Source organism: Engystomops pustulosus, chromosome 1 (genome assembly GCF_040894005.1).
Source record: "Engystomops pustulosus chromosome 1, aEngPut4.maternal, whole genome shotgun sequence".
Taxonomy (NCBI): Eukaryota; Metazoa; Chordata; class Amphibia; order Anura; family Leptodactylidae; genus Engystomops; species Engystomops pustulosus.
Genome location: NC_092411.1, coordinates 2,969,417 through 2,997,007, shown reverse-complemented (window position 1 = coordinate 2,997,007; position 27,591 = coordinate 2,969,417). Strand labels below are relative to the sequence as shown.

The following is a 27,591-nucleotide window of genomic DNA, read 5'->3' as shown; positions in this document are numbered from 1 at the left end:
TGGTTCCATCTCTTCTATCTTTTTGGCCGCAGCACGTACTGTAATCCCAAGACATTGGAAGAGTCCCCAACCTCTTACGATGGTCGAGTGGCTTCAGGAACTCGGGTTTATCCGTAGAATGGAGGAGTTAGTGGTCAATGATTCTGCAGACCCGGGTAAGATGAGCTCTGCGTGCGCCCCATGGGACCCAGGAATTCCAAGACCTGCTCCTGTCATAGATTGTGTGCGCCATTGCTCTTCCAGTCTAAAAGACCTTAGTCTTAAGTGCTCCCCATCGCTTTCATGTGTCCCCATCCATCTCCACCCCTTGTTTTGTTCTTGTCTCTCAGCTGCCTATGGCGACCTATAGAATGGCAGCCCCTCTACCCCATGCAATAGTAATGTATCGGTGGGTTCTCCATGCTGACATCAGGTGTGAAAAGAAACAGGTCCTACATTTTCAGGTCAGGTTCTATATTGTAGCAGGTGACCGCCTGCCGCCCCCCATCTTGCTGCAGGTGATGCCGCCTGAGGCAGGAGGCTCAACTGTCCTCATGAATCAATTTAAGTTGTTGTTCTCCCAATATTTCTAAAGCAGTTACGTTTAGTATTGTTTTTAATCCATTTCGCAATATTCAATTTATATTTTCTAGACTTAATCCAATGTTTATTTTCCTTTTATTCCCTTTTTAATTTCTATGATTGGATCCATCTAATTGTTTGTAGTGGCACGTAGTGATGATATCTTGTTTGATTTCTCATTGCTACGTTTTTGATTCACTTTGATCAACTCTCTGGCTTTTCACTCGCAATTACATAACATAACATTCTGGAAACATATTACTTGTATTATACACAATCTACTAACTGTGTATAAATGTATATATGTTCCCGTTCCATCATCTTCCACCGCTCCTGGATAAGTATTTGGAGAGTTTATGGCGAATTCCTAATTTGTTGAATGTCTTTTTCCAAATTTGTTATATAAATTTTTATCATCTTTATTTATGGGGTTCAGATGGGGGACGTCTTGTCTGACCATGAGATAATATTTGGGATCATTATATTTACTGCTATACAACCCCCATAATATAGTCTAGTATCGGGGACCCCCAGGCCTCCCCCCTCCCCTCTCTTTTTCTTTCAGTGACATTGGAACCATTTTAATTCTCCATAGAGACTTATTGGTGAGATCAGGTCGGAGTTGGACGTCCTTTGCTTTCAGTTATCAGGCTTTAATAGACACAATTTGCAGCGTCGCATTTGAGAATAACTTGTGGATGTAAAAGTCTACATTCCCTTTAAGGACAGACCGAAAATTCATCTGATAAAGGAAAAATGTTCTTCACTTCTCTGATGGATCCAAATTTATCATCAATTCCTGCAAATAAAGGAGAAGTCACTGGATACAACATGAATACAGCATAAATATACAGGCGGTCCCCTACTTAAGGACACCCGACTTACAGACAACCCATAGTTACAGACGGACCCCTCTGCCCACTGTGACCTCTGGTAAAGCTCTCTGGATGCTTTAAAATAGTCCCAGATTGCAATAATCAGCTTAAAATTGTCTGCAATGAAGCTTTATTGATAATTCTTGGTCCTATTACAGCATAAAAATTTGAAACCCCAATTGTCACTGGGGCAAAAAAAAAAATTGTCGGGAACTACAATGATAAAATATACAGTTTCGACTTACATACAAATTCAACTTAAGAACAAACCTACAGTCCCTATCTTGTATGTAACCCGGGGACTGCCTGTATATCAGTCCTGGACTCAGTACAAGGTGCAGAGAGGAGGAAGTAACCAAAGTATATATCAGCCCCCGGGCTCCGGGCCAAGAGGACGAGACTATAAATACTGAGGAGGGAGAAGGGACAAGAACCAAACTCCTCACAACTACAACTCAGGATGGAGACAACTCCGGCTCTGCTCATCCTCGGACTCCTGCTGTGTCACCTGCTGTGCCTGCAAGGTAAGTGCTATATACAGAGCATGTGCTATATACAGTACAGTGCTATATACAGTGCACTGCTATACAATACAGGTGCTATATACAGGGCACTGCTCCTCTGCTATAGACAGTACATGTGCTATATACAGTGCACTGCCCCTCTGATATATACATTGCATTGCTCCTGTGCTATATACAGTGCACTGCTCCTGTGCTATATACAGTACAGTGCTATATACAGTGCACTGCTCCTGTGCTATATACAGTACATGTGCTATATACAGTGCACTGCTCTTCTGCTATATACAGTGCGTGTGCTATATACAGTGTACCGCTCCTGTGCTATATACAGTGCATGTGCTATATACAGCACACTGCTCCTGAGCTATATACAGTGTACTGCTCCTGTGCTATATACAGGGCACTGCTCCTGTGCTATATACAGTACATGTGTTATATACAGTACACTGCTCCTGTGCTATATACAGTACATGTGCTATATACAGTGCACTGCTCCTGTGCTATATACAGTACATGTGCTATATACAGTACTATATACAGTGCACTGCTCCTGTGCTATATACAGTGCATGTGCTATATACAGTACACTGCTCCTGTGCTATATACAGTACACTGCTCCTGTGCTATATACAGTGCATGTGCTATATACAGTACACTGCTCCTGTGCTATATACAGTGCATGTGTTATATACAGTGCATGTGCTATATACAGTGCATGTGTTATATACAGTGCATGTGCTATATACAGTGCATGTGCTATATACAGTGCATGTGCTATATACAGTGCATGTGTTATATACAGTGCATGTGCTATATACAGTGCATGTGTTATATACAGTGCATGTGTTATATACAGTACACTGCTCCTGTGCTATATACAGTGCATGTGCTATATACAGTGCATGTGTTATATACAGTGCATGTGTTATATACAGTGCATGTGCTATATACAGTGCATGTGTTATATACAGTGCATGTGCTATATACAGTGCATGTGTTATATACAGTACACTGCTCCTGTGCTATATACAGTGCATGTGCTATATACAGTACACTGCTCCTGTGCTATATACAGTGCATGTGTTATATACAGTGCATGTGTTATATACAGTACACTGCTCCTGTGCTATATACAGTGCATGTGTTATATACAGTGCATGTGTTATATACAGTACACTGCTCCTGTGCTATATACAGTGCATGTGCTATATACAGTACATGTGTTATATATAGTACACTGCTCCTGTGCTATATACAGTACACTGCTCCTGTGCTATATACAGTGCATGTGCTATATACAGTACACTGCTCCTGTGCTATATACAGTGCATGTGTTATATACAGTGCATGTGCTATATACAGTGCATGTGTTATATACAGTACACTGCTCCTGTGCTATATACAGTACACTGCTCCTGTGCTATATACAGTGCATGTGCTATATACAGTACACTGCTCCTGTGCTATATACAGTGCATGTGTTATATACAGTACACTGCTCCTGTGCTATATACAGTACACTGCTCCTGTGCTATATACAGTGCATGTGCTATATACAGTACACTGCTCCTGTGCTATATACAGTGCATGTGTTATATACAGTGCATGTGCTATATACAGTACACTGCTCCTGTGCTATATACAGTGCATGTGCTATATACAGTGCATGTGCTATATACAGTACACTGCTCCTGTGCTATATACAGTGCATGTGCTATATACAGTACACTGCTCCTGTGCTATATACAGTGCATGTGTTATATACAGTGCATGTGCTATATACAGTACATGTGTTATATACAGTACACTGCTCCTATGCTATATACAGTGCATGTGCTATATACAGTGCACTGCTCCTGTGCTATATACAGTACACTGCTCCTGTGCTATATACAGTGCATGTGTTATATACAGTGCATGTGTTATATACAGTGCATGTGCTATATACAGTACACTGCTCCTGTGCTATATACAGTGCATGTGTTATATACAGTGCATGTGCTATATACAGTGCATGTGCTATATACAGTACACTGCTCCTGTGCTATATACAGTGCATGTGTTATATACAGTGCATGTGCTATATACAGTACACTGCTCCTGTGCTATATACAGTGCATGTGTTATATACAGTGCATGTGCTATATACAGTGCATGTGCTATATACAGTACACTGCTCCTGTGCTATATACAGTGCATGTGCTATATACAGTACACTGCTCCTGTGCTATATACAGTGCATGTGTTATATACAGTGCATGTGTTATATACAGTGCATGTGTTATATACAGTACACTGCTCCTGTGCTATATACAGTGCATGTGCTATATACAGTACACTGCTCCTGTGCTATATACAGTGCATGTGCTATATACAGTGCATGTGCTATATACAGTACACTGCTCCTGTGCTATATACAGTGCATGTGCTATATACAGTACACTGCTCCTGTGCTATATACAGTGCATGTGTTATATACAGTGCATGTGCTATATACAGTACACTGCTCCTGTGCTATATACAGTGCATGTGCTATATACAGTACACTGCTCCTGTGCTATATACAGTGCATGTGTTATATACAGTACACTGCTCCTGTGCTATATACAGTGCATGTGTTATATACAGTGCATGTGCTATATACAGTGCATGTGCTATATACAGTACACTGCTCCTGTGCTATATACAGTGCATGTGTTATATACAGTGCATGTGTTATATACAGTACACTGCTCCTGTGCTATATACAGTGCATGTGTTATATACAGTGCATGTGCTATATACAGTGCATGTGCTATATACAGTACACTGCTCCTGTGCTATATACAGTGCATGTGTTATATACAGTGCATGTGCTATATACAGTACACTGCTCCTGTGCTATATACAGTGCATGTGTTATATACAGTGCATGTGCTATATACAGTACACTGCTCCTGTGCTATATACAGTGCATGCGCTATATACAGTACACTGCTCCTGTGCTATATACAGTGCATGTGCTATATACAGTACACTGCTCCTGTGCTATATACAGTGCATGTGTTATATACAGGGATACCCCAAGGATATATTACATGGAGCAGGTTGGTCTCTGTTCACACTACTGTTCAAACCTCTGTTTTATACCTCCATTAAAAAGGAAAAGAACAGAGGTTTAATGTATCAATGAAAAATCCCATTGACATAAACTGTTCAGATTCAGCCGTTCTTTACTTTTTTGAATGGAGGTTGGAACAATAGTGTGACCTGAGCCTTAGAGGGTCTAGAAAATAGGACATTGATTCAAATGTTACAGGGTTTCCATACAATGGAAAGTTAGGCCCTATCCACAGAGGGGGCGTCAGTGCTGTGACCCCCGCAGATCAGAAAAGCAAGGGGTCCATCAGACGGCCGCACATGACCATTCTGCTCCATTAATCTCTATGGAGCTGAGGGAAATTGCTGAGCACAGCGCTCACCGATCTCCACACCCCCACTGTGGATAGCGCCTAACTTTCCCTTGTAGGAAAACCCCTTTGATAATGATCTATTTGTAGTAGTATAATAACACAAGACAATGTAATAGCTGTTCTAGAACCTGCAGACAGGACGGGGAGTTTCTATTTCTTATGCTTAATGGAGAGAAGTCAGATTATTATTAGTCATGTAATTATTTGTATTAAGGGAGATACATAGATAAGGAAAAATAACAAATTGTAGATTGTCCTGTAATAGATCATTTATACCTTGTGGTTATTACACATCAGCTTTGTGTACAATGCGCTTTGTCTTCTCATCTTCTTCACTTGTGTTGAATTGTTTTCCTCTTTGCATTTGGTCGGTTTTTTACATTTTGTAAGTGAAAGTTTTTTGGGATTTGTAGATTTTATTTAAAAAAATTGGTGCATTCAAACAACAATTCTTCTTCTTCTTAGAATTTGGTATTGTTAGGATTATTATTAGCAGTAACAATGATTTCCTGTACATCCAGTGATCTCTTCTCCTCCCTCCACATGTTACATCGTAGCCAATCTTTTACAATGTTGCATAATGTTTCTTGCTACAAAACAAGCCGAGAGTTTTCTTACTTAAAGCAAATTGTAGGATTTTTTTCTTGTTGTTATTTTCTCATAATTTGCGATGACAGAAGAAAATTTATAGCCCAAAAAAATGATTGACTGCACTGAATCAGACCCTAATGGAAAGCACATGGGACACGAACGTTGTGCGGCCTCAGCCCTGACAGGCAGATTGCAGAGCACATCCGGAGAGAAAGGTTAGGAATTTATATCACTTCTCCAAGAATTTTGGAAAACTCTGCAGGGGTCAAAGCAGAGAAAACTACAAAAGGGGCGCATTTACTTACCTGTCCGACGATAATGCTGCGATTCACTAAGATCCTGCACCCGATATCCTGCATGTGTCGCTTCTCCGCTTAGGTCCCCAGAGTTCCCCTTCTTCTTCCTGGTGCATGTAAGTGCATTGTCCGTGTATAATGCGCTGTGCGGGGAGTCACTAAGATCCTGCGCCCGATATCCTGCATGTGTCGCTTCCCCGCTCAGGTCCCCGGAGTTCACCTTCTTCTTCCTGGTGCATGTAAGTGCATTGTCCGTGTATAATGCGCTGTGTGGGGAGACACTAAGATCCTGCACCCGATATCCTGCATGTGTCGCTTCCCCGCTCAGGTCCCCGGAGTTCACCTTCTTCTTCCTGGTGCATGTAAGTGCATTGTCCGTGTATAATGTGCTGTGTGGGGAGACACTAAGATCCTGCACCCGATATCCTGCATGTGTCGCTTCCCCGCTCAGGTCCCCGGAGTTCACCTTCTTCTTCCTGGTGCATGTAAGTGCATTGTCCGTGTATAATGCGCTGTGCGGGGAGTCACTAAGATCCTGCGCCCGAAATCCTGCATGTGTCGCTTCCCCGCTCAGGTCCCCGGAGTTCACCTTCTTCTTCCTGGTGCATGTAAGTGCATTGTCCGTGTATAATGCGCTGTGCGGGGAGTCACTAAGATCCTGCACCCGATATCCTGCATGTGTCGCTTCTCCGCTCAGGTCCCCGGAGTTCACCTTCTTCTTCCTGGTGCATGTAAGTGCATTGTCCGTGTATAATGCGCTGTGTGGGGAGACACTAAGATCCTGCACCCGATATCCTGCATGTGTCGCTTCTCCGCTCAGGTCCCCGGAGTTCACCTTCTTCTTCCTGGTGCATGTAAGTGCATTGTCCGTGTATAATGCGCTGTGTGGGGAGACACTAAGATCCTGCACCCGATATCCTGCATGTGTCGCTTCTCCGCTCAGGTCCCCGGAGTTCACCTTCTTCTTCCTGGTGCATGTAAGTGCATTGTCCGTGTATAATGCGCTGTGCGGGGAGTCACTAAGATCCTGTGCCCGATATCCTGCATGTGTCGCTTCTCCGCTCAGGTCCCCGGAGTTCACCTTCTTCTTCCTGGTGCATGTAAGCGCATTGTCCGTGTATAATGCGCTGTGCGGGGAGTCACTAAGATCGTGCGCCCGATATCCTGCATGTGTCGCTTCCCCGCTCAGGTCCCCGGAGTTCACCTTCTTCTTCCTGGTGCATGTAAGTGCATTGTCCATGTATAATGTGCTGTGCGGGGAGTCACTAAGATCCTGCATCCGATATCCTGCATGTGTCGCTTCCCCGCTCAGGTCCCCGGAGTTCACCTTCTTCTTCCTGGTGCATGTAAGTGCATTGTCCGTGTATAATGCGCTGTGCGGGGAGTCACTAAGATCCTGCGCCGATATCCTGCATGTGTCGCTTCTCCGCTCAGGTCCCTGGAGCTCACCTTCTTCTTCCTCCTTGTGCATGTAAGTGCATTGTCCGTGTATAATGTGCTGTGCGGTGAGTCACTAAGATCGTGCGCCCGATATCCTGCATGTGTCGCTTCCCCGCTCAGGTCCCCGGAGTTCACCTTTTTCTTCCTGGTGCATGTAAGTGCATTGTCCGTGTATAATGCGCTGTGCAGGGAGTCACTAAGATCCTGCCCCGATATCCTGCATATGTCGCTTCCCCGCTAAGGTCCCCGTAGTTCACCTTCTTCTTCCTGGTGCATGTAAGTGCATTGTCCGTGTATAATGCGCTGTGCGGGGAGTCACTAAGATCCGGCGCCGATATCCTGCATGTGTCGCTTCTCCGCTCAGGTCCCCGGAGTTCACCTTCTTCTTCCTCCTTGTGCATGTAAGTGCATTGTCCGTGTATAATGTGCTGTGCGGGGAGTCACTAAGATCCTGCGCCCGATATCCTGCATGTGTCGCTTCCCAGCTCAGGTCCCCGAAGTTCACCTTCTTCTTCCTGGTGCATGTAAGTGCATTGTCCATGTATAATGTGCTGTGCGGGGAGTCACTAAGATCCTGCATCCGATATCCTGCATGTGTCGCTTCCCCGCTCAGGTCCCCGGAGTTCACCTTCTTCTTCCTGGTGCATGTAAGTGCATTGTCCGTGTATAATGCGCTGTGCAGGGAGTCACTAAGATCCTGCCCCGATATCCTGCATATGTCGCTTCCCCGCTCAGGTCCCCGGAGTTCACCTTCTTCTTCCTGGTGCATGTAAGTGCATTGTCCGTGTATAATGCGCTGTGCGGGGAGTCACTAAGATCCGGCGCCGATATCCTGCATGTGTCACTTCTCCGCTCAGGTCCCTGGAGTTCACCTTCTTCTTCCTCCTTGTGCATGTAAGTGCATTGTCCGTGTATAATGTGCTGTGCGGGGAGTCACTAAGATCCTGCGCCCGATATCCTGCATGTGTCGCTTCCCAGCTCAGGTCCCCGGAGTTCACCTTCTTCTTCCTGGTGCATGTAAGTGCATTGTCCGTGTATAATGCGCTGTGCAGGGAGTCACTAAGATCCTGCCCCGATATCCTGCATATGTCGCTTCCCCGCTCAGGTCCCCGGAGTTCACCTTCTTCTTCCTGGTGCATGTAAGTGCATTGTCCGTGTATAATGCGCTGTGCGGGGAGTCACTAAGATCCTGCGCCCAATATCCTGCATGTGTCGCTTCCCCGCTCAGGTCCCCGGAGTTCACCTTCTTCCTGGTGCATGTAAGTGCATTGTCCGTGTATAATGCGCTGTGCGGGGAGTCACTAAGATCCTGCACCTGATATCCTGCATGTGTCGCTTCCCCGCTCAGGTCCCCGGAGTTCACCTTCTTCTTCCTGGTGCATGTAAGTGCATTGTCCGTGTATAATGCGCTGTGCGGGGAGTCACTAAGATCCTGCGCCCAATATCCTGCATGTGTCGCTTCCCCGCTCAGGTCCCCGGAGTTCACCTTCTTCCTGGTGCATGTAAGTGCATTGTCCGTGTATAATGCGCTGTGCAGGGAGTCACTAAGATCCTGCCCCGATATCCTGCATATGTCGCTTCCCCGCTAAGGTCCCCGTAGTTCACCTTCTTCTTCCTGGTGCATGTAAGTGCATTGTCCGTGTATAATGCGCTGTGCGGGGAGTCACTAAGATCCGGCGCCGATATCCTGCATGTGTCGCTTCTCCGCTCAGGTCCCTGGAGTTCACCTTCTTCTTCCTCCTTGTGCATGTAAGTGCATTGTCCGTGTATAATGTGCTGTGCGGGGAGTCACTAAGATCCTGCGCCCGATATCCTGCATGTGTCGCTTCCCAGCTCAGGTCCCCGAAGTTCACCTTCTTCTTCCTGGTGCATGTAAGTGCATTGTCCATGTATAATGTGCTGTGCGGGGAGTCACTAAGATCCTGCATCCGATATCCTGCATGTGTCGCTTCCCCGCTCAGGTCCCCGGAGTTCACCTTCTTCTTCCTGGTGCATGTAAGTGCATTGTCCGTGTATAATGCGCTGTGCAGGGAGTCACTAAGATCCTGCCCCGATATCCTGCATATGTCGCTTCCCCGCTCAGGTCCCCGGAGTTCACCTTCTTCTTCCTGGTGCATGTAAGTGCATTGTCCGTGTATAATGCGCTGTGCGGGGAGTCACTAAGATCCGGCGCCGATATCCTGCATGTGTCACTTCTCCGCTCAGGTCCCTGGAGTTCACCTTCTTCTTCCTCCTTGTGCATGTAAGTGCATTGTCCGTGTATAATGTGCTGTGCGGGGAGTCACTAAGATCCTGCGCCCGATATCCTGCATGTGTCGCTTCCCAGCTCAGGTCCCCGGAGTTCACCTTCTTCTTCCTGGTGCATGTAAGTGCATTGTCCGTGTATAATGCGCTGTGCAGGGAGTCACTAAGATCCTGCCCCGATATCCTGCATATGTCGCTTCCCCGCTCAGGTCCCCGGAGTTCACCTTCTTCTTCCTGGTGCATGTAAGTGCATTGTCCGTGTATAATGCGCTGTGCGGGGAGTCACTAAGATCCTGCGCCCAATATCCTGCATGTGTCGCTTCCCCGCTCAGGTCCCCGGAGTTCACCTTCTTCCTGGTGCATGTAAGTGCATTGTCCGTGTATAATGCGCTGTGCGGGGAGTCACTAAGATCCTGCACCTGATATCCTGCATGTGTCGCTTCCCCGCTCAGGTCCCCGGAGTTCACCTTCTTCTTCCTGGTGCATGTAAGTGCATTGTCCGTGTATAATGCGCTGTGCGGGGAGTCACTAAGATCCTGCGCCCAATATCCTGCATGTGTCGCTTCCCCGCTCAGGTCCCCGGAGTTCACCTTCTTCCTGGTGCATGTAAGTGCATTGTCCGTGTATAATGCGCTGTGCGGGGAGTCACTAAGATCCTGCGCTCGATATCCTGTATGTGTCGCTTCCCAGCTCAGGTCCCCAGAGTTCACCTTCTTCTTCCTGGTGCATGTAAGTGCATTGTCCGTGTATAATGTGCTGTGCGGGGAGTCACTAAGATCCTGCATCCGATATCCTGCATGTGTCACTTCCCCGCTCAGGTCCCCGGAGTTCACCTTCTTCTTCCTGGTGCATGTAAGTTGCGACACAATCCCCTTCTAAATCCCTGTCCCAGCGGCACAAAATCCAGAAAAGTCAAAAAGTCCAACGAAAGTGCAGCGCGACCCTTAGTAAATAAGCCCTAAAGTGTTCCTGCTTCCTTGTTCTGGTTCCCACTTCCTCCGCTTCCTCTAACCTCCTCGGACCACAGGACATGGTGTCACATAAGGAAGTGTCATCCCGTGGTCGGAAGAGGTCAGTGATTGGCTAATGTGGGTCTTTGCCACTTGTGGCCCCGGTGGAGATGCTGATGTCCAGAAGAACCGGAGTAATGAAGGAGTCAGGGGCATGAACACTGTAGACACCTGCCCTGACCTTTTTGGTATCATATAAAAGAAAAGAATCTCATCTTTCAAATTGCATCAGGACTGTGGTTCTGTGACATTCAGTCCCCCCTTCCCCCCAACAAAGGCCTTTTCAACTCATCATTGCAGAAGTTATTGGAACCTCTCACCAGCTACAAAGGACATTCCTGCTGACAGGTTCCTTTTAAAGTAATCTAAGCTTTGGAGCAGGATTTGGCTGTAGAACCTCGTGTCCTTAAGATTAATTCTCAGAAATTAAAAGAACATTTAGATAAAAATATTACGATGACGAACCCTGGCTGCGGGCTCCGGGGTGTCACATAGTTGTTTCATGTGTCAACATCCATTTAGATTTTCTCTGCTGCGGCCAAGACTGCGGAAACCGGATCTTAAAGTCCAAATAAACTTATCTCCTGCAGGTGAAGCCTCGACTTGTGCACAAAAGTATTAGACATAACAATACACAGAAAAGCCACAAAGTTACCAAGAAAGAACAGAAACAAGACCACGGCCTCACCGGCCTGTGCAAAACATCCCCAAACTGGAGACCAGCAACGAGTTACTGCCAGAGGCTGCAGCTTCACCCCAAATCCATCCTGATAATCCAGGGACATTACTAAGATCCGGGCACCCGGACATATCTGTTATCCATGGCCTCTTTCCTTCTAAAATCAACTATAAAATTATGCTAATGAGCCAGAAGTGTTCTGGGGGTGTTACCAGAGCCCCTCTGTGATGTAGTTTTCCTGGATGTTACACTGTGCTGGAGCACTTCCCCCTCCCATTGTGTGAGACAGCATGCAGAAGGAAGGGGAAGTGCTCAGGCAGGAGGTGAAACCATGTAACGGCCTGTGCAGCTACAGCATGGAGGGGCTCTGGCAATGCCCTTCTGACTCATTAGCATAATTTTAAAAGTTGAATTTAGTAGGAAGTAGGCCATGGATAACAGATATAAGCAGATACCACAGTCCCGGTCCCTGGATCTAATGATGATATAAGCACTGGCTCAGTGTTTAGAAAGCATCTGCTCATCTCCTTCTACCTCGTCTCATAAGGTGAATCTAGAGACTAATTTTCGGATGATAAATGAAGGTGTCAGAGAACATAAGAAACTACTTATCCGTCTTCATTCCTTATTATAGAAGTAAATGGTTAGACATGGAGAAGGATAATTGCTTCCAGCTTCATGTTTTCGGCACAGAACGTCCATAGAAATAGGTTTAGTATCAGATTTAAAGCAAAATATTTCAGAATAAACAAAAACATTTATTTGTCAAAAAAAAAGCCATTTTTAATCTTATATTATCTGTAATGTCCGGAACATCATCCCCTTATTCCATCTCATATCTAATATCTGTATCTTACACCCTGGTTCTTGTCCTGGTTGGTCCATGTGTGGGTCCAGCGCTGTAGAGAAGCCATTGGTCCCATCTCTATGGGGTGACTGTCCGGGGTGGAGCGCATGCTATGGAATAGACAGGCCGAGGTCAGGGCAGAGCCTGAGACTGGGAGCACCAGAGGCAGAATTAGATGTAAAGTATCATTTTTGTGTGATATGACCTCTGACATAAACCCCTTTTCCAGATATTTTATAGGGACTGTGACTGTGGTATCTTCTTGTATTTGTTATCCATGGCCTCCATCCTTTTAAAATTATGCTAATGAGTCTGAATGGCTCTGGGGGTGTTAAGAGAAGCCCTCTATGCTTCACAGACTATCACACTGTCTCCCCCTCCCTCCGCTCTCTCAGCTCTTCCCCTCCATCTGCCTGATGGAATCTCACACAGTAGGAGAGGGAAGTGTAACAGCCTCAGAGCCCTTCAGGCTCATTAGCATAATATTAGAAGTTGCCATAGATATGTCTATTTAGTCATCCGACATCAGATCTATATAACTTTCTTTCGTTACTTTTGTTTGCTTAAAGCAAAATAGCAAATTCAATTGCTGGATCAGCGTCAGACAACGGGGCTCATTTACTTACCTGTTCAACAAAGTTGCCCAAAAGTGCATTGTCCGTGTATAATGCGCTGTGCGGGGAGTCACTAAGATCCTGCACCCGATATCCTGCATGTGTCGCTTCCCCGCTCAGGTCCCCGGAGTTCACCTTCTTCTTCCTGGTGCATGTAAGTGCATTGTCCGTGTATAATGCGCTGTGCGGGGAGTCACTAAGATCCTGCACCCGATATCCTGCATGTGTCGCTTCCCCGCTCAGGTCCCCGGAGTTCACCTTCTTCTTCCTGGTGCATGTAAGTGCATTGTCCGTGTATAATGCGCTGTGCGGGGAGTCACTAAGATCCTGCACCCGATATCCTGCATGTGTCGCTTCCCCGCTCAGGTCCCCGGAGTTCACCTTCTTCTTCCTGGTGCATGTAAGTGCATTGTCCATGTATAATGCGCTGTGCGGGGAGTCACTAAGATCCTGCACCCGATATCCTGCATGTGTCGCTTCCCCGCTCAGGTCCCCGGAGTTCACCTTCTTCTTCCTGGTGCATGTAAGTGCATTGTCCGTGTATAATGCGCTCTGCGGGGAGTCACTAAGATCCTGCGCCCGATATCCTGCATGTGTCGCTTCCCCGCTCAGGTCCCTGGAGTTCACCTTCTTCTTCCTGGTGCATGTAAGTGCATTGTCCGTGTATAATGCGCTGTGCGGGGAGTCACTAAGATCCAGCGCCCGATATCCTGTATGTGTCACTTCCCTCTCAGGTCCCCGGAGTTCACCTTCTTCTTCCTGGTGCATGTAAGTGCATTGTCCGTGTATAATGCGCTGTGCGGGGAGTCACTAAGATCCTGCACCCGATATCCTGCATGTGTCGCTTCCCCGCTCAGGTCCCCGGAGTTCACCTTCTTCTTCCTGGTGCATGTAAGTGCATTGTCCGTGTATAATGCGCTGTGCGGGGAGTCACTAAGATCCTGTGCCCGATATCCGGCATGTGTCGCTCAGGTCCCCGGAGTTCACCTTCTTCTTCCTGGTGCATGTAGGTGCATTGTCTGTGTATAATGTGCTGTGCGGGGAGTCACTAAGATCCTGTGCCCGATATCCGGCATGTGTCGCTTCCCCGCTCAGGTCCCAGATGTTCACCTTCTTCTTCCTGGTGCATGTAAGTGCATTGTCCGTGTATAATGCGCTGTGCGGGGAGTCACTAAGATCGTGCGGCACACAGCACACAGGGTCCTTTACACAGTTACAATTGCCCCATGTATGTATCTGATCACATGAAACCCAGCAGCCTCCATGGAGGATGGTTAGGAGTAAAAATCCATGAGGGATTGCTATGATTTTATGTGATCAGATACATACATGGTGTAGACTTAAAAACTTACTTGGTAAAGGACCATACATGACATCACCCTGGTCACATGACATGAAGTGCTGAATCCTGAGTAGGCATAAGACATGGGGAGGAACTGCTGGATTCGGCTGAGTAGGACACCCCCCCCCCCCCACCCTGACTTACAGCTAGATCTGGCTGTGTGCCAGGTAAGATAATAAAGTTAATTTTATAGAGATGTGAGGGAAACAATTTTTTAACTAAAAGAAGGGTGTCAGTAAGTTAAAGGGGATCTCTGGGGACCTGTAACAAGCTGCATTTTTTAAAATCTGGTGACAGGTTCCCTTTAACTCCATCTCTGTAGATGGCTGGATGGGTCTCAGATTGTCAGAGTCCTGAGACCCTGGTGAGAAGAGGGTTATCTTATATCAACCAGCGCACCCCCTATAGGGGGTCATTTCCCCCAATATCCTATGGAAGCCTCAGATACAGTGGAAAAGTTGTAAAAAAAATTTTTTTTAAGAACTCATGGAGGAGAAAAAAGGTGGGGGGCAGTCTTACACATTTCGGTAGAGAGTTCCAGAGTCTGGGGGAAGCACAGGAGAAGCCCTGGTGATGGTTGTGAGAAGAGCGGATGGTAATAGGGTGAAACTGAAGGTCCTGTGAGGAGCGGGGATTACGTGTGGAACGGTATTGGCTGATGAGGTCAGTGATATAGGGGGGGGGTGCAGGGGTGACCGGCTTAGTAAGTCACTGTTAATCTTTGTGCATCTGCTATAATGTATCAGTCCGGCTTTCTGGCCACATAATCCAGTCTTGCAGAGAGATTTGCTGCTGTGGCGTTTCTTCAGCACTGCCCTGATACACTGTAACAAACATGGAGAACTCACCGACCCAATACAAATGAGTGAAGTGCGAATGAGGAATGTGATGCATTTCAGAAAGTGTCCACTGGAGGGCGATGTGACGCCATGCACGGCCATAGCGGCCAAGGAGCTGATATCTGCTGAATGTTCTCTAAAGTTCAGTGAAAGTCAATATAGAAAAATCTAAATCCGCAAAAGCAAAAAAATAAATAACAACTTACATAATAAAATAAGAATACAATTTCACTTAATAAAATCCATAAATCTCAAAATATCTACAATTTTTTTTGGAATCCTTTTATTTGATGCAGGGTCACCTTCCTGCCACAGGAGGGCGCTGTGGTACTGGGATTCAGATACAGGAGAAATGAAAATGGAAGGAGTCAGACCCGGGGACCCGGGGGTTTGGGGCTCTATCTCCAGTGCTACATGGAGCCCCTCCCTGACACTGCGCTGCCTCCCTGCGAGGGGTTACTGCTAGAGATGCCAATCATCCAAGATTTAATGCATAGAAGCTTCATCAAATTTGGATCGAATTGGTCCAGACTGATGTTGCTCCAAGTGTTCTGGAAACACTATTTTTTTTCTATAAAGCTCTTGTTTCATTAATTATTTTAGGAATCCTTTCATTTTCCCTCGCCCATCCCCCCTCCCTCAGGTCTGGGATATATGACAGTATTAGTTACGATTTTATTTGGTGTCTGTAGATTCAGAACAAATCTGGAATTTTTCAAAGCAACAAATAAATCTGCTCCCCTGTGATTCCTGCTGCCGTTCCCTTCTGTACGTGGGACCCTCACCACCCCTCCTGGGGGTCCGGTCAGGATTTACTGCTCCAAATCACATAAATCTTCTTTGTACATCATGACGTTCAACTTCTGTACGTTGAATTCTGACACCGACAATTTCCAAAACCGTGTGTGTAAAAACTAAAGCTTGTCCTGTAAAAAGGAAGGACCTGGGACGTGGAGATGAAAATATCTAATATTTTGTGTAGTCTTTCCCTGATGGGTTTGAAGGGAACCTGTCAGCAGACATTGACCCAATGAATCATTGGTTGTGAAGCAGCTTCCTGTTTAGTAAGGTGATACAATGTGTCGTTGTTGTTATGGTTACATCATTACCGTCAGTGATCTCATGGTTGTGTTAACCCCTTGCAGGAGCGAGTCCGCCCGTGCAGGACTGCTGTCTACAGACCAGTGTCAGACGCATCCCGTATGTCGCCATCGCTGGATATGAGATACAATCCAAAGATCAAGGATGTCCCATAGAGGCCGTGGTGTAAGTCTCTTCTATGTACTTTTTAGTAAATTGATTTACGGAGCTTCCCAGGCCGGGGTCACACACCAGAGAAGCAGGACACCATACAGCAGGACTAGAAAACTCGAGGAACCTTTGCTCAGGTGCAGGGATAAGGGCACAACGGACTATATGGGTGTCAGTGCACCCTGATTGGCTGGGACACGCTGCAGGTGCAAGAAGGAGAGAGGCGTCACCTGCACCCTACACGGCGGCTGATGGCGAGCCTGCGATGGAGAACGCAACCACCTATATAGTACCGTGTGCACCACTATTCTAGTGATCATGTGGTGTAACGGAAAAGTTTCAGTAGAATGCAGGAAAACACTTTTCTTCATGTCCTGGCACAGAGTCAAGGAGGAAGAGGCAGCTCCACTCAGCAGTCAGGCTGCCCCACCTCCTAATGGCAGCTTGGACTGAAATAATGGCAAATGCTAGCTTAGTGATAGCACTTGTGATTATTTGCCCCAATCCGGCACCTCCACGCCATGAAGTGCCGGTGTATGCTAAATGTCCCCCTACGTATCTAAGCTGCCAGTACAGAGGTATCCACCACACATAGAGCTTCTGTATCTAAGCTGCCAGTACAGAGGTATCCACTATATATAGAGCTTGTGTATCTAAGCTGCCGGTACAGAAGTATCTACCATACATAGAGCTTCTGTATCTAAGCTGACAGTACAGAGGTATCCACCACACATAGAGCTTCTGTATCTAAGCTGCCAGTACAGAGGTATCCACCACACATAGAGCTTCTGTATCTAAGCTGCCAGTACAGAGGTATCCACCACACATAGAGCTTCTGTATCTAAGCTGCCAGTACAGAGGTATCAACCACACATAGAGCTTGTGTATCTAAGCTGCCAGTACAGAGGTATCCACCACACATAGAGCTTCTGTATCTAAGCTGCCAGTACAGAGGTATCCACCACACATAGAGCTTGTGTATCTAAGCTGCCAGTACAGAGGTATCCACTATACATAGAGCTTGTGTATCTAAGCTGCCAGTACAGAGGTATCCACCACACATAGAGCTTCTGTATCTAAGCTACCAGTACAGAGGTATCCACCACACATAGAGCTTCTGTATCTAAGCTGCCAGTACAGAGGTATCCACCACACATAGAGCTTCTGTATCTAAGCTGCCAGTACAGAGGTATCCACCACACATAGAGCTTCTGTATCTAAGCTGCCAGTACAGAGGTATCCACCATACATAGAGCTTGTGTATCTAAGCTGCCAGTACAGAGGTATCCACCATACACAGAGATATATTATGTCATGCGGCTCGGTGATGATTACTATCCGGTGATTCGCTTTCTTTGCTTCAGATTCCTGACGAACACCCGCCCCTCCAGGAAGCTCTGTGCCTCGGCCGCTGCATCATGGGTTAAAAAATGGATCAAAAAACTGGAGAAACGCAAGAAGGAAACTGAGAACAAACCGAAGAAATCTGAAAAACGCCCCCAGGAATGAGGAAAGGTGCGGAGCTCGTGGGGAGGAGCCTGATGGCTTAGACATTAATGGCTTCAATATTTTACGTTTATTTAAGATTTGGATTTTAGAAAGTAACTAAAGTTAAAAAAAAAAGTTTTATCACATTAACAAAACGCAAAATGCAGAAAGAGCTGAAAATCCTAAATGCAATCAGTTCTAGGTACAGAGAACCCGGCAGGGAGGTTGTTCCAAACATCTTGGAGAACCAATCACCAGTGAAAGGGTTACTGTACACTAATGATGGCACACTATGATGTGTTATTATCCATCTATGCCATGTAAATCGGTTTTACCACTTTAAACAGACCCTGTCAGGAGAAATAACCCCTCTAGGGGCACTTCCTCCCGGGCCCTACCCCAGTGATGTAACACTGCGATTCCTGGGGTAGGGCCCGGGAGCTGTGTACTTTAGTAAGTGCCCCTAGAGGGGTTATTTCTCCTGACAGGGTCGGTTTAAACTGGTAAAACCGATTTGGTTTAAGGGCTATGATGTCAGCTTTAAGCTCATGTCCAGTCTGGACAGGTTCTGGGATAAATTCCCCCGGATCAGGGACACTGAGGGCTGGTGTAAGTTCACATTTGTCCCCATATCCAGGCCAGGTACTGTGGTGGTTAATGTCATCTTCTGGAATGAGTCGGTTCCTCCCCAGGACATTATAGTGTGGCTCAGGCGCCATTGTGATCTGCTGTCAGACCTCACTAAGAACCGAGACGCCGACGGTATCTGGACTGGTGGGTGGAAGGTTCTAGTAAAGCTGAGACAATATAATAACATCACCCTGCACCTCCCCAACTCCTCCTTCATAGGTACAGAGAAAGGCGTCTGCTTCTACCCAGGGCAACCACGGAAGTGCTTCAGATGCGGTAGGATCGGTCACGTGGACAAAGTATGTACAGTAGTAAAGTGCAACCTGTGTGGGGAGGTCGGCCATCTCAGTGCCACCTGTGAGATGGTCAGATGTAACCTCTGCGGAGAGATTGGCCACCCACACAAGGATTGCCCGGAGGCCTGGCATAACATCGCCAGGGATTTCTCTGATGACGAGATAGTCCAGGAGGCAGACGCCTTAGAGGAGGAGGCCCTGGTGTCGGGGCAAATTCTGACCAGGCGGGAGGTACAGAGGTCAGGTGATGCAGAACCTCAGCGGTCAGAGATCACTCAGGGGAGAATGGAGGTTGTCACCCAGGAGCAGCCTCAGGCCGCCACCTCTGTAGCACCTGGTGATTATGAGGAGGTAAAGAAGAACAAAAGAAAGAAAAAAGATAAGTCCTCCCGTAAGCCTGAGGAGGAGTGTAACTTAGGCCCAAAAACAATGAGGAAGTCCAGTAGTGATGCCGGGGTCATGGTCCTATCTAACAGATATGATGTTCTGTCAGAGTCAGATGGGGATTATGAGCGAGAGCTGGAACGTATTGATAATGAGTGTGAGGTGGACACAGGGGATCCTCCAACTAAAAAGAAGCCCCCTCCTGAAGATACCGCTGTAGAGTCAGACATGGAGACAGGTGGTAGACAGGGGGACACTGACTCTGACTCATGATGATGGGGGTCGCTGCTCTGCTCTTTCTCGTTGTAATGGCTGGGTTCTCTCTAAAAGTTGTTTCAACAGCATTAAAGTAAGAAGGACCAGACACGCTGTATATGACCACCTAAGATATCTGGACGCTGATGTCATCTTCCTGCAGGAGACCCGTCTGACCACCTTGGGGCAACTCCGTGAGGCTGAGCGTGAGTGGCGGTCTGGTCCTTCTTACTGGTCACTGGCTGTGGAGCCGTACGCCGGGGTCGCCATACTGTTTAACACCACAGACGTGACGGTGCACAGGCTGACGGAGGTCGCTATGGGGAGGTGCCTGGTGCTAGAGGTGACCATCCATGGTAGGCGGCTCCGGCTGATCAACATCTATGGCCCACAGACAGTGACAGAGAGAATCCAGCTGTTCAATGAGGTGAAACAATATCTATTTACCTCAATCCCTGTAGTAATGGCAGGTGATTTCAATGTTACCATGACATCAGGTGACAGGTCCTCGGGCAGAGCAGTGGTCAGAGACTCCAAAGTCCTAAAGAGCATCATATCACAGGCCGATCTATGTGATGTGTTTACCCTGGATGGTAGGACACCTAAGTACACCTACTCCTGTGCTGACAGACACAGCAGGATCGATATGGCTTTTGTGAGTCCCTCAGAGAATGTAAGTGGGATGAGCGAGAGAGTTGTCCCATATTCTGATCACCTGGCCTTATTGTTTAGTATGGGAGCCTCTAACCGCTCGGACATTGGTCGGGGGTTATGGAGGCTTAATTCCAGCGTCCTGGATGATGTCTGTGTCCAGAATTGTATCCACTCCCTTTTTCAGGACCAGCTCCAGAGACAGGACTACTATGATAACATATCTGACTGGTGGGAGAACGTCAAGGAGGAGATCAGGTCCCTCTTAAAGAGACAGTCAGTGAAGAAGGGTAAGAGTAAGTACAGCCAGTATCTCAAGCTGCGGAGAGAATTGGAGTCACTGTATTCGGCGGGAGGGGGGGGACAAACAAAAGATTGACCGACTGAAGTCTGAGATAAAGCAGTATCAGTACAGCCGCTACACGTCCCTGGTAATAGAAAGAGATTACGGGAAACTGGGCGTTCCTGATCCGTATGAAAATTGCCGGGAACGTGTGGCCAAGAAATCGATCACAGGTCTCACTGACTCCCAGGGAGTTTTGCAGGAATCTCGGGAGGGTATCCTGGGGGTGGTGAGATCCTACTATGCTGAGTTATTTCAGAAGAAGGTTTTGGATAAAGAGAAAATGGCTCAATTCTTGGAGGCAACTCCAGGCCCTGACACTAGAGATTTGGACTTTTCACCTTTGACAGCAGAAATAACAGAGGAGGAGGTTAAAGAGGCCATTGATAAGTTACATCTGAAGAAGGCACCAGGTCCTGATGGTATTACAGCTGAATTCTATAAGAAGTTCAGGGACCTCTTAGCCCCGATCCTTGTGGATGTGTTTACTAACTGTCTAGAGCAGTGATGGCGAACCTTTTAGTGGCCGAGTGCCCAAACTGCAAAACAAAACCCCCCTATTTATTGCGAGGTGCCAACCAAATATTAAAGCAGTAACTTATTGCTCCCTGTTCTTCAACAACGTTTGATCATATTGACCTCCTGTGGACAAGATGGAAAATTTGCATCATTTAGCTTCTTTCCTGTGTCCCTCTGTACACAGAATTTTGGGGCCAGCAGAAGGGCTCATTCTCCCTCTTCCTACATACCCAAGTAGCAAAGTAAGTATCACTTAGATATATGACTGAAAGCAGCATCTTTTAAGTTGTTTGGAACTGCAGGAAGATTCTTTAAATCCTGTCTGGTGTGCTTGGGTGATGACCCGGGTGCCCACAGAAAGGGCTCCGAGTGCCACCTCTGGCACCCGTGCCATAGGTTCGCCACCACTGGTCTAGAGAATCACCTGATGCCTCCATCCATGAGAGTGTCCTCCCTTATTCTGCTGTCCAAAGGTAAGGAGCCTAGTGACATCAAGAACTGGAGGCCGATCGCCCTCTTGAATGTTGAATCCTCTTCTCTAGATTAGTCTGTTTGTCCCCGGCACTGTTGGCAGGCTCTCAGTACGGCACAGTAAGAGGGCGGAACATCTCTGGAGCAGTCATCTCGATAAGGGAGATGTTTGAGAGATGTAAAGCTCTGAGGTGTGGGAGATATGTTGTAGGTCTGGACCAGGCTAAAGCCTTTGACAGGGTTGATCATGAGTATCTATGGGCCACTTTGTCAAAGTACGGTATTCCGGGACAATTTATAGATTGGCTGAGAACTTTGTATAGAGAGGCGAAGAGCTTTCCTCTGATCAATGGTTGGCAGGGGGACACTTTCAGGGTAGAGGCGGGGGTGCGACAGGGCTGCCCCCTGAGTTCACTGCTGTATGTGTTCGCTATCGATCCGTTCCTGAGATCACTGCAGCGGTGTGAATTTCAGGGGGTGCCGGTCCCCCATTGCTTGCCCCTGGATGTTGTTGCCTACGCGGATGATGTGACTGTGGTGATATCTGAACCTCGTGAGGTGGAGATGTTGTCTGCAGCCATCAGAAGTTACTCAGAGGCCTCCGGGTCTCTGGTCAACCTAGAGAAGAGTCAAGCTTTCTGGACATTGGATACTGCTCCTGGCTTTGATCTACCACAGTTCGCCAAGGCCTCCACCCATATTAAAATCCTTGGGGTTAAATTTGGGAGGGAAGATAATGCCAAACTAAATTGGGAAGAGAAGTTGGATACCGGAAATGCAAAGGTTCAGCGATGGAAGAACTGGAGGCTGACCTATAGAGAAAGGGTTACTCTGCTGAAGACTTACCTGGTCCCTGTCTTCCTCTACGTCTCTGTCGTCTTTCCTTTGCCAGAATCTTTCTCCGCTAGGCTCTTTAGCCTGTTCTTCCAGCTTTTATGGGGGAACAGGTTGAACCCAGTCATAAGAGGGATCACCTACCTGCAGAGGAGAGAGGGTGGGCTGGATATGTTAAATCCAAGGGTATTTTTTGACTCCATGTTTCTGAAAGTTAATTTTGGTTGCCTGGACTCAAACAATGGTCTCCTGTGGGTAAGTAGTGTCAGGGACTGGATATTGCCTTTTGCAGAGGCTTGGGTGCGAGGCGGCAGTCTCAGGAGGGGCCAATGGACTCCTGGCTTCCTCCCCCAGTATCTGGAGTATGGTCTCAGGTGTGTGAAAAAGTGGAGGCTAGATAAGACATTTTTAGAGAGTAAGACCAGGAAGGAGCTGTACACTAATATCTGTAGGACCTTCTATACTGTTCGGCCAGCTCTGAGGGACTGCACAACGGCCACCCTGCAGGAAAGCCTGAGGTTCCTCAATAGTCCAAGACTCCCTGCAAAGCTCTTTGATATCGCCTGGTTATCCTTACATGGGAGGCTCTTTGTCAGGGGCAATTTAAAATTCTTGAGTCTCTCTGAGTGTTTGTGCCCCTTAGGATGTCAGCAGGAGGAGACCATGGAACATTTTATCACTGAGTGCCCGGGAGGGAGGCAGATATGGCAGGAGGTGTCCCACAGGCTCAAAATAGCAAGACTGCAGTCTCTGACCTACCCGGACATAATCTATGGGGTGACACCACAGGTAGCCGGCATCGACAGAGGGACCATGTACCTGATCATCAGTACAATCAAATACTATCACTGGCACACCAGGACCAGAGTGTCTGCACACAGCGAGTCCTTCCAGCCCATGAACGCTGTAACCCAAATACTATCAGAGCTGAGGTGGATACGATCCATAGAGGTTAGAAAGAAGAGTAATAATGTAAAGTTATGGAGGAACATATATCTGGGGTAATTCTTCAGGTAATTATATTAATTTCCACATTTTTTTTTACCAGTGATGAACTTTTTGAGTAAAGATTATTATGAATTTATTATTTATTTATTTTCTTATCTGTATAATATTTGTTAAATAATTGTCTGTTCATTCTGATGAGAATGTATTGTAATATTTTCTGTTTGTTTATAATAATAAAAACTGCCAAGATGTACAAGAATATAACTACTATAATACTGCCCCCTATGTACAAGAATATAACTACTATAATACTGCCCCCTATGTACAAGAATATAACTACTATAATACTGCCCCCTATGTACAAGAATATAACTACTATAATACTGCCCTCTATGTACAGGAATATAACTACTATAATACTGCCCCCTATGTACAAGAATATAACTACTATAATACTGCCCTCTATGTACAGGAATATAACTACTATAATACTGCCCCCTATGTACAGGAATATAACTACTATAATACTGCCCCCTATGTACAAGAATATAACTACTATAATACTGCCCCTATGTACAAGAATATAACTACTATAATACTGCCCCCTATGTACAAGAATATAACTACTATAATACTGCCCCCTATGTACAGGAATATAACTACTATAATACTGCCCTCTATGTACAGGAATATAACTACTATAATACTGTCCCCCTATGTACAAGAATATAACTACTATAATACTGCCCCCTATGTACAGGAATATAACTACTATAATACTGCCCCCTATGTACAGGGATATAACTACTATAATACTGCCCCCTATGTACAGGAATATAACTACTATAATACTGCCCCCTATGTACAGGAATATAACTACTATAATACTGCCCCCTATGTACAGGAATATAACTACTATAATACTGCCCCCTATGTACAGGAATATAACTACTATAATACTGCCCCCTATGTACAGGAATATAACTACTATAATACTGCCCCCTATGTACAAGAATATAACTACTATAATACTGCCCCCTATGTACAAGAATATAACTACTATAATACTGCCCCCTATGTACAGAAATATAACTACTATAATACTGCCCCCTATGTACAGGAATATAACTACTATAATACTGCACCCTATATACAGGAATATAACTACTATAATACTGCCCCTATGTACAAGAATATAACTACTATAATACTGCCCCCTATGTACAGGAATATAACTACTATAATACTGCCCCCTATGTACAGGAATATAACTACTATAATACTGCCCCCTATGTACAGGAATATAACTACTATAATACTGCCTCCTATGTACAGGAATATAACTACTATAATACTGCCCCCTATGTACAAGAATATAACTACTATAATACTGCCCCCTATGTACAAGAATATAACTACTATAATACTGCCCCCTATGTACAGGAATATAACTACTATAATACTGCCCCCTATGTACAAGAATATAACTACTATAATACTGCCCCCCATGTACAAGAATATAACTACTTTAATACTGCCCCCTATGTACAGGAATATAACTACTATAATACTGCCCCCTATGTACAAGAATATAACTACTAATAATACTGCCCCCTATGTACAAGAATATAACTACTATAATACTGCCCCCTATGTACAGGAATATAACTACTATAATACTGCCCCCTATGTACAGGAATATAACTACTATAATACTGCCCCCTATGTACAGGAATATAACTACTATAATGGCAAGAGGCTTAAAAAGCAAAAAGGAAAGCGGGGAATCCAGCATCCGTACACAGAGAATCCAAAGTAGACGACTGTTTAAAAAGTAATTCCAAAATTTTTATTCTTCAAAGTTAAAAAGTGCTTGTGCATAGACATGGGCACAAGAAAGCATGCAGTGCGAGACACAAAAATTGGCAGAGGTAATGCGTTTCGGACTTTTTTGCGTGTTAGTCCTTAGTCATACCTAACTAGCTCTGACCCGTGGCAAGATTAAATAGCATTGATAGTGGTGTGTATGCCTGGCTCGATAAGCTTCTACAGCCCCTAGTTGCTCGGCTTCCAGGATATTTACAGGATTCCAAGTCTGTGCTGGCTGTAATGAGTGACTTTGACTGGTCTCCTTCATTTGGTTGGCTAACGTGCGATGTCACCGCATTATATACTTCCATCCCACACAAACTAGCCAACGAAGCCTTGGAATATCATCTCAAAAAATTCAGTAACTATGATCCCATTTTACAGGACTTTATGATTACTGTTCTGACTTTTTTGTTATCTAACAATTTTTTTATGTTTAATTCCAAGTATTATGTCCAGAAGTTAGGGTGCCCTATGGGGGCAAGTTTTTCCCCCTCCCTAGCTAACCTCTATATGGCACTATGGGAGGAGCACTATTTGTTCACTTCCCTCAATCCTTTTGCACAGCACATTAGATGGTACGGTAGATACATAGATGACTGCCTCCTGGTCTGGGATCTGGACCAGGAGGTGGTCATCAACTTCATGGAATACATCAACACAAATCCGTACAACCTAAAATTTACACATGAGTATCAACCACAGACCATCCCATTCCTAGACATGACTCTTATAGGTGACAATTCTAGTGGTAAAGTACATACTTCCCTTTTTCGCAAGAAGACATCAGGGAACACGTTATTACACTCCTCCAGCTGTCATGCCCCCCATACAGTCAAAAATCTCCCCATAGGGGAATACATTAGGGCAAAAAGAGCTTGCACTACGGAGTCTAAATACAAGGAGGAATGTCACACCATCACTCAACCACTCAAAGCCAGAGGTTACACAAAGAAATCATGCAAGAGGGCCATGCACATAGTTGGTAAAAAATCTTGTTCAGACTATTTACAAACTACAACTAAAGTACCACAAGAAAGACCTCAAATAACATTTAGTTCTGAATTTAGTTCCCAATTTTATGAGATCACAGACATCATCAAGAAACACTTACCTCTCCTTAAACACGAACCAACCCTGAAAAATATTTTGGAGAATGGAGTCTCATTTGTATCTACAAGAGCCAAAACTTTGGGAGATATTTTATCTCCTAATACCTTCACAAATTCTACATACAAAAAATCCTGGTTACAAACCACAGGCAGCTATTGCTGCGGAGGATTAAGGTGTAACATATGCAGGTACATGTGCAACACCCTCGCCGATGCAATGGCGAGGGAGTGTTTGCGAATACGTCCCACCTGCATGCAATCCACATTACACTACATGGTCCTTATAGGACATAGGGGATATTGCAGTGGTGAATCCTGCCTGGCAAGGCAGAAGTTAAATATTTTGTATGATGCAGGAGTCTATTATCCAATGATATGTGTTACATCCTGTCTCTGTGAACTGAGAGGTAATTGGAGGAGCAGCCACCACCTGACCAAGGGGAGATAATAAAACCCCTGGCCAAGAATATTCTAGAGAAGAGAGCAGTTAGATGAGCAGTAGCTCAGAAGCAGACTGGAGTCTCTCCAGTACAGACTCTTTGGAGTCTGTACAGCTAGCACACCAGACCAGAGCAGGAAGAGCCTAGCCCCTGCCTGAAGTGGAGATAGTAGCTAGGTAGTGAGGAAAGGGGTATCATCCTACCTTCAAGGGTGATACCTGAAGATATCCAGGATCAAGCTGAAGCATCCTATTAGGACACAGCTGCCTCCCAGCCTGCCCTATACATCCAGGCTGGTGAACTACATCCTGTGGCTCCCTCCAAATACCTCTCCAGTACTCCACCATCTTGTTAAAGGCACGTTGCTGATGTTCCTGTCGGTTCCAATAAAGAACTGTAAGTGTTTCTGTTCAACCTCTGCCTCCGTCTGGTCCCTGCTACTACAACTACCATCATCACCCGCACCCTGTCCACCACACAGAGACTCACACTCGGGACATTAAGGGGTTGCCCCAGGGAGATCCGCTATAGCAGCCTCTCCCTCATCATTTCTTGCCAACACCACCCTGCTGGAGACCTGCCAGGCTGTAGGACAGCCCTCCGGTTCCCCCGTACCAAGCACCGTGACAATAGCGTGCTTAGACCGCAACCGCCAGCCACTCCGGTACTGCGGGCCCCGGCTGCCACCAGGCCTCACCTCAAGGGCTAGGCCCCGGTGGGGGATGTTGCAAGTGGCGTCACGAACAGGATTGATACTTCTGTGCCTTATTACGGCATTAAAGACTT

The 27,591-nt window shown here is 46.1% G+C and overlaps 1 protein-coding gene across 1 annotated transcript in view; it reads left to right on the top strand.

Moving 5' to 3' along the window:
* Positions 1-1,822: 1,822 nt before the first annotated feature.
* The window catches only part of LOC140114876 (C-C motif chemokine 21b-like), a 36,349-nt gene continuing 10,580 nt past the window's right edge, over positions 1,823-27,591 (top strand). Inside the window, exons 1-3 of the mRNA XM_072132740.1 lie at positions 1,823-1,960; positions 16,460-16,580; positions 17,930-18,080. Of these exons, the coding sequence (XP_071988841.1) occupies positions 1,897-1,960; positions 16,460-16,580; positions 17,930-18,074 (330 nt within the window). The 5' untranslated portion in view covers positions 1,823-1,896 and the 3' untranslated portion in view covers positions 18,075-18,080. The remainder of the gene's footprint in view (positions 1,961-16,459; positions 16,581-17,929; positions 18,081-27,591) is intronic.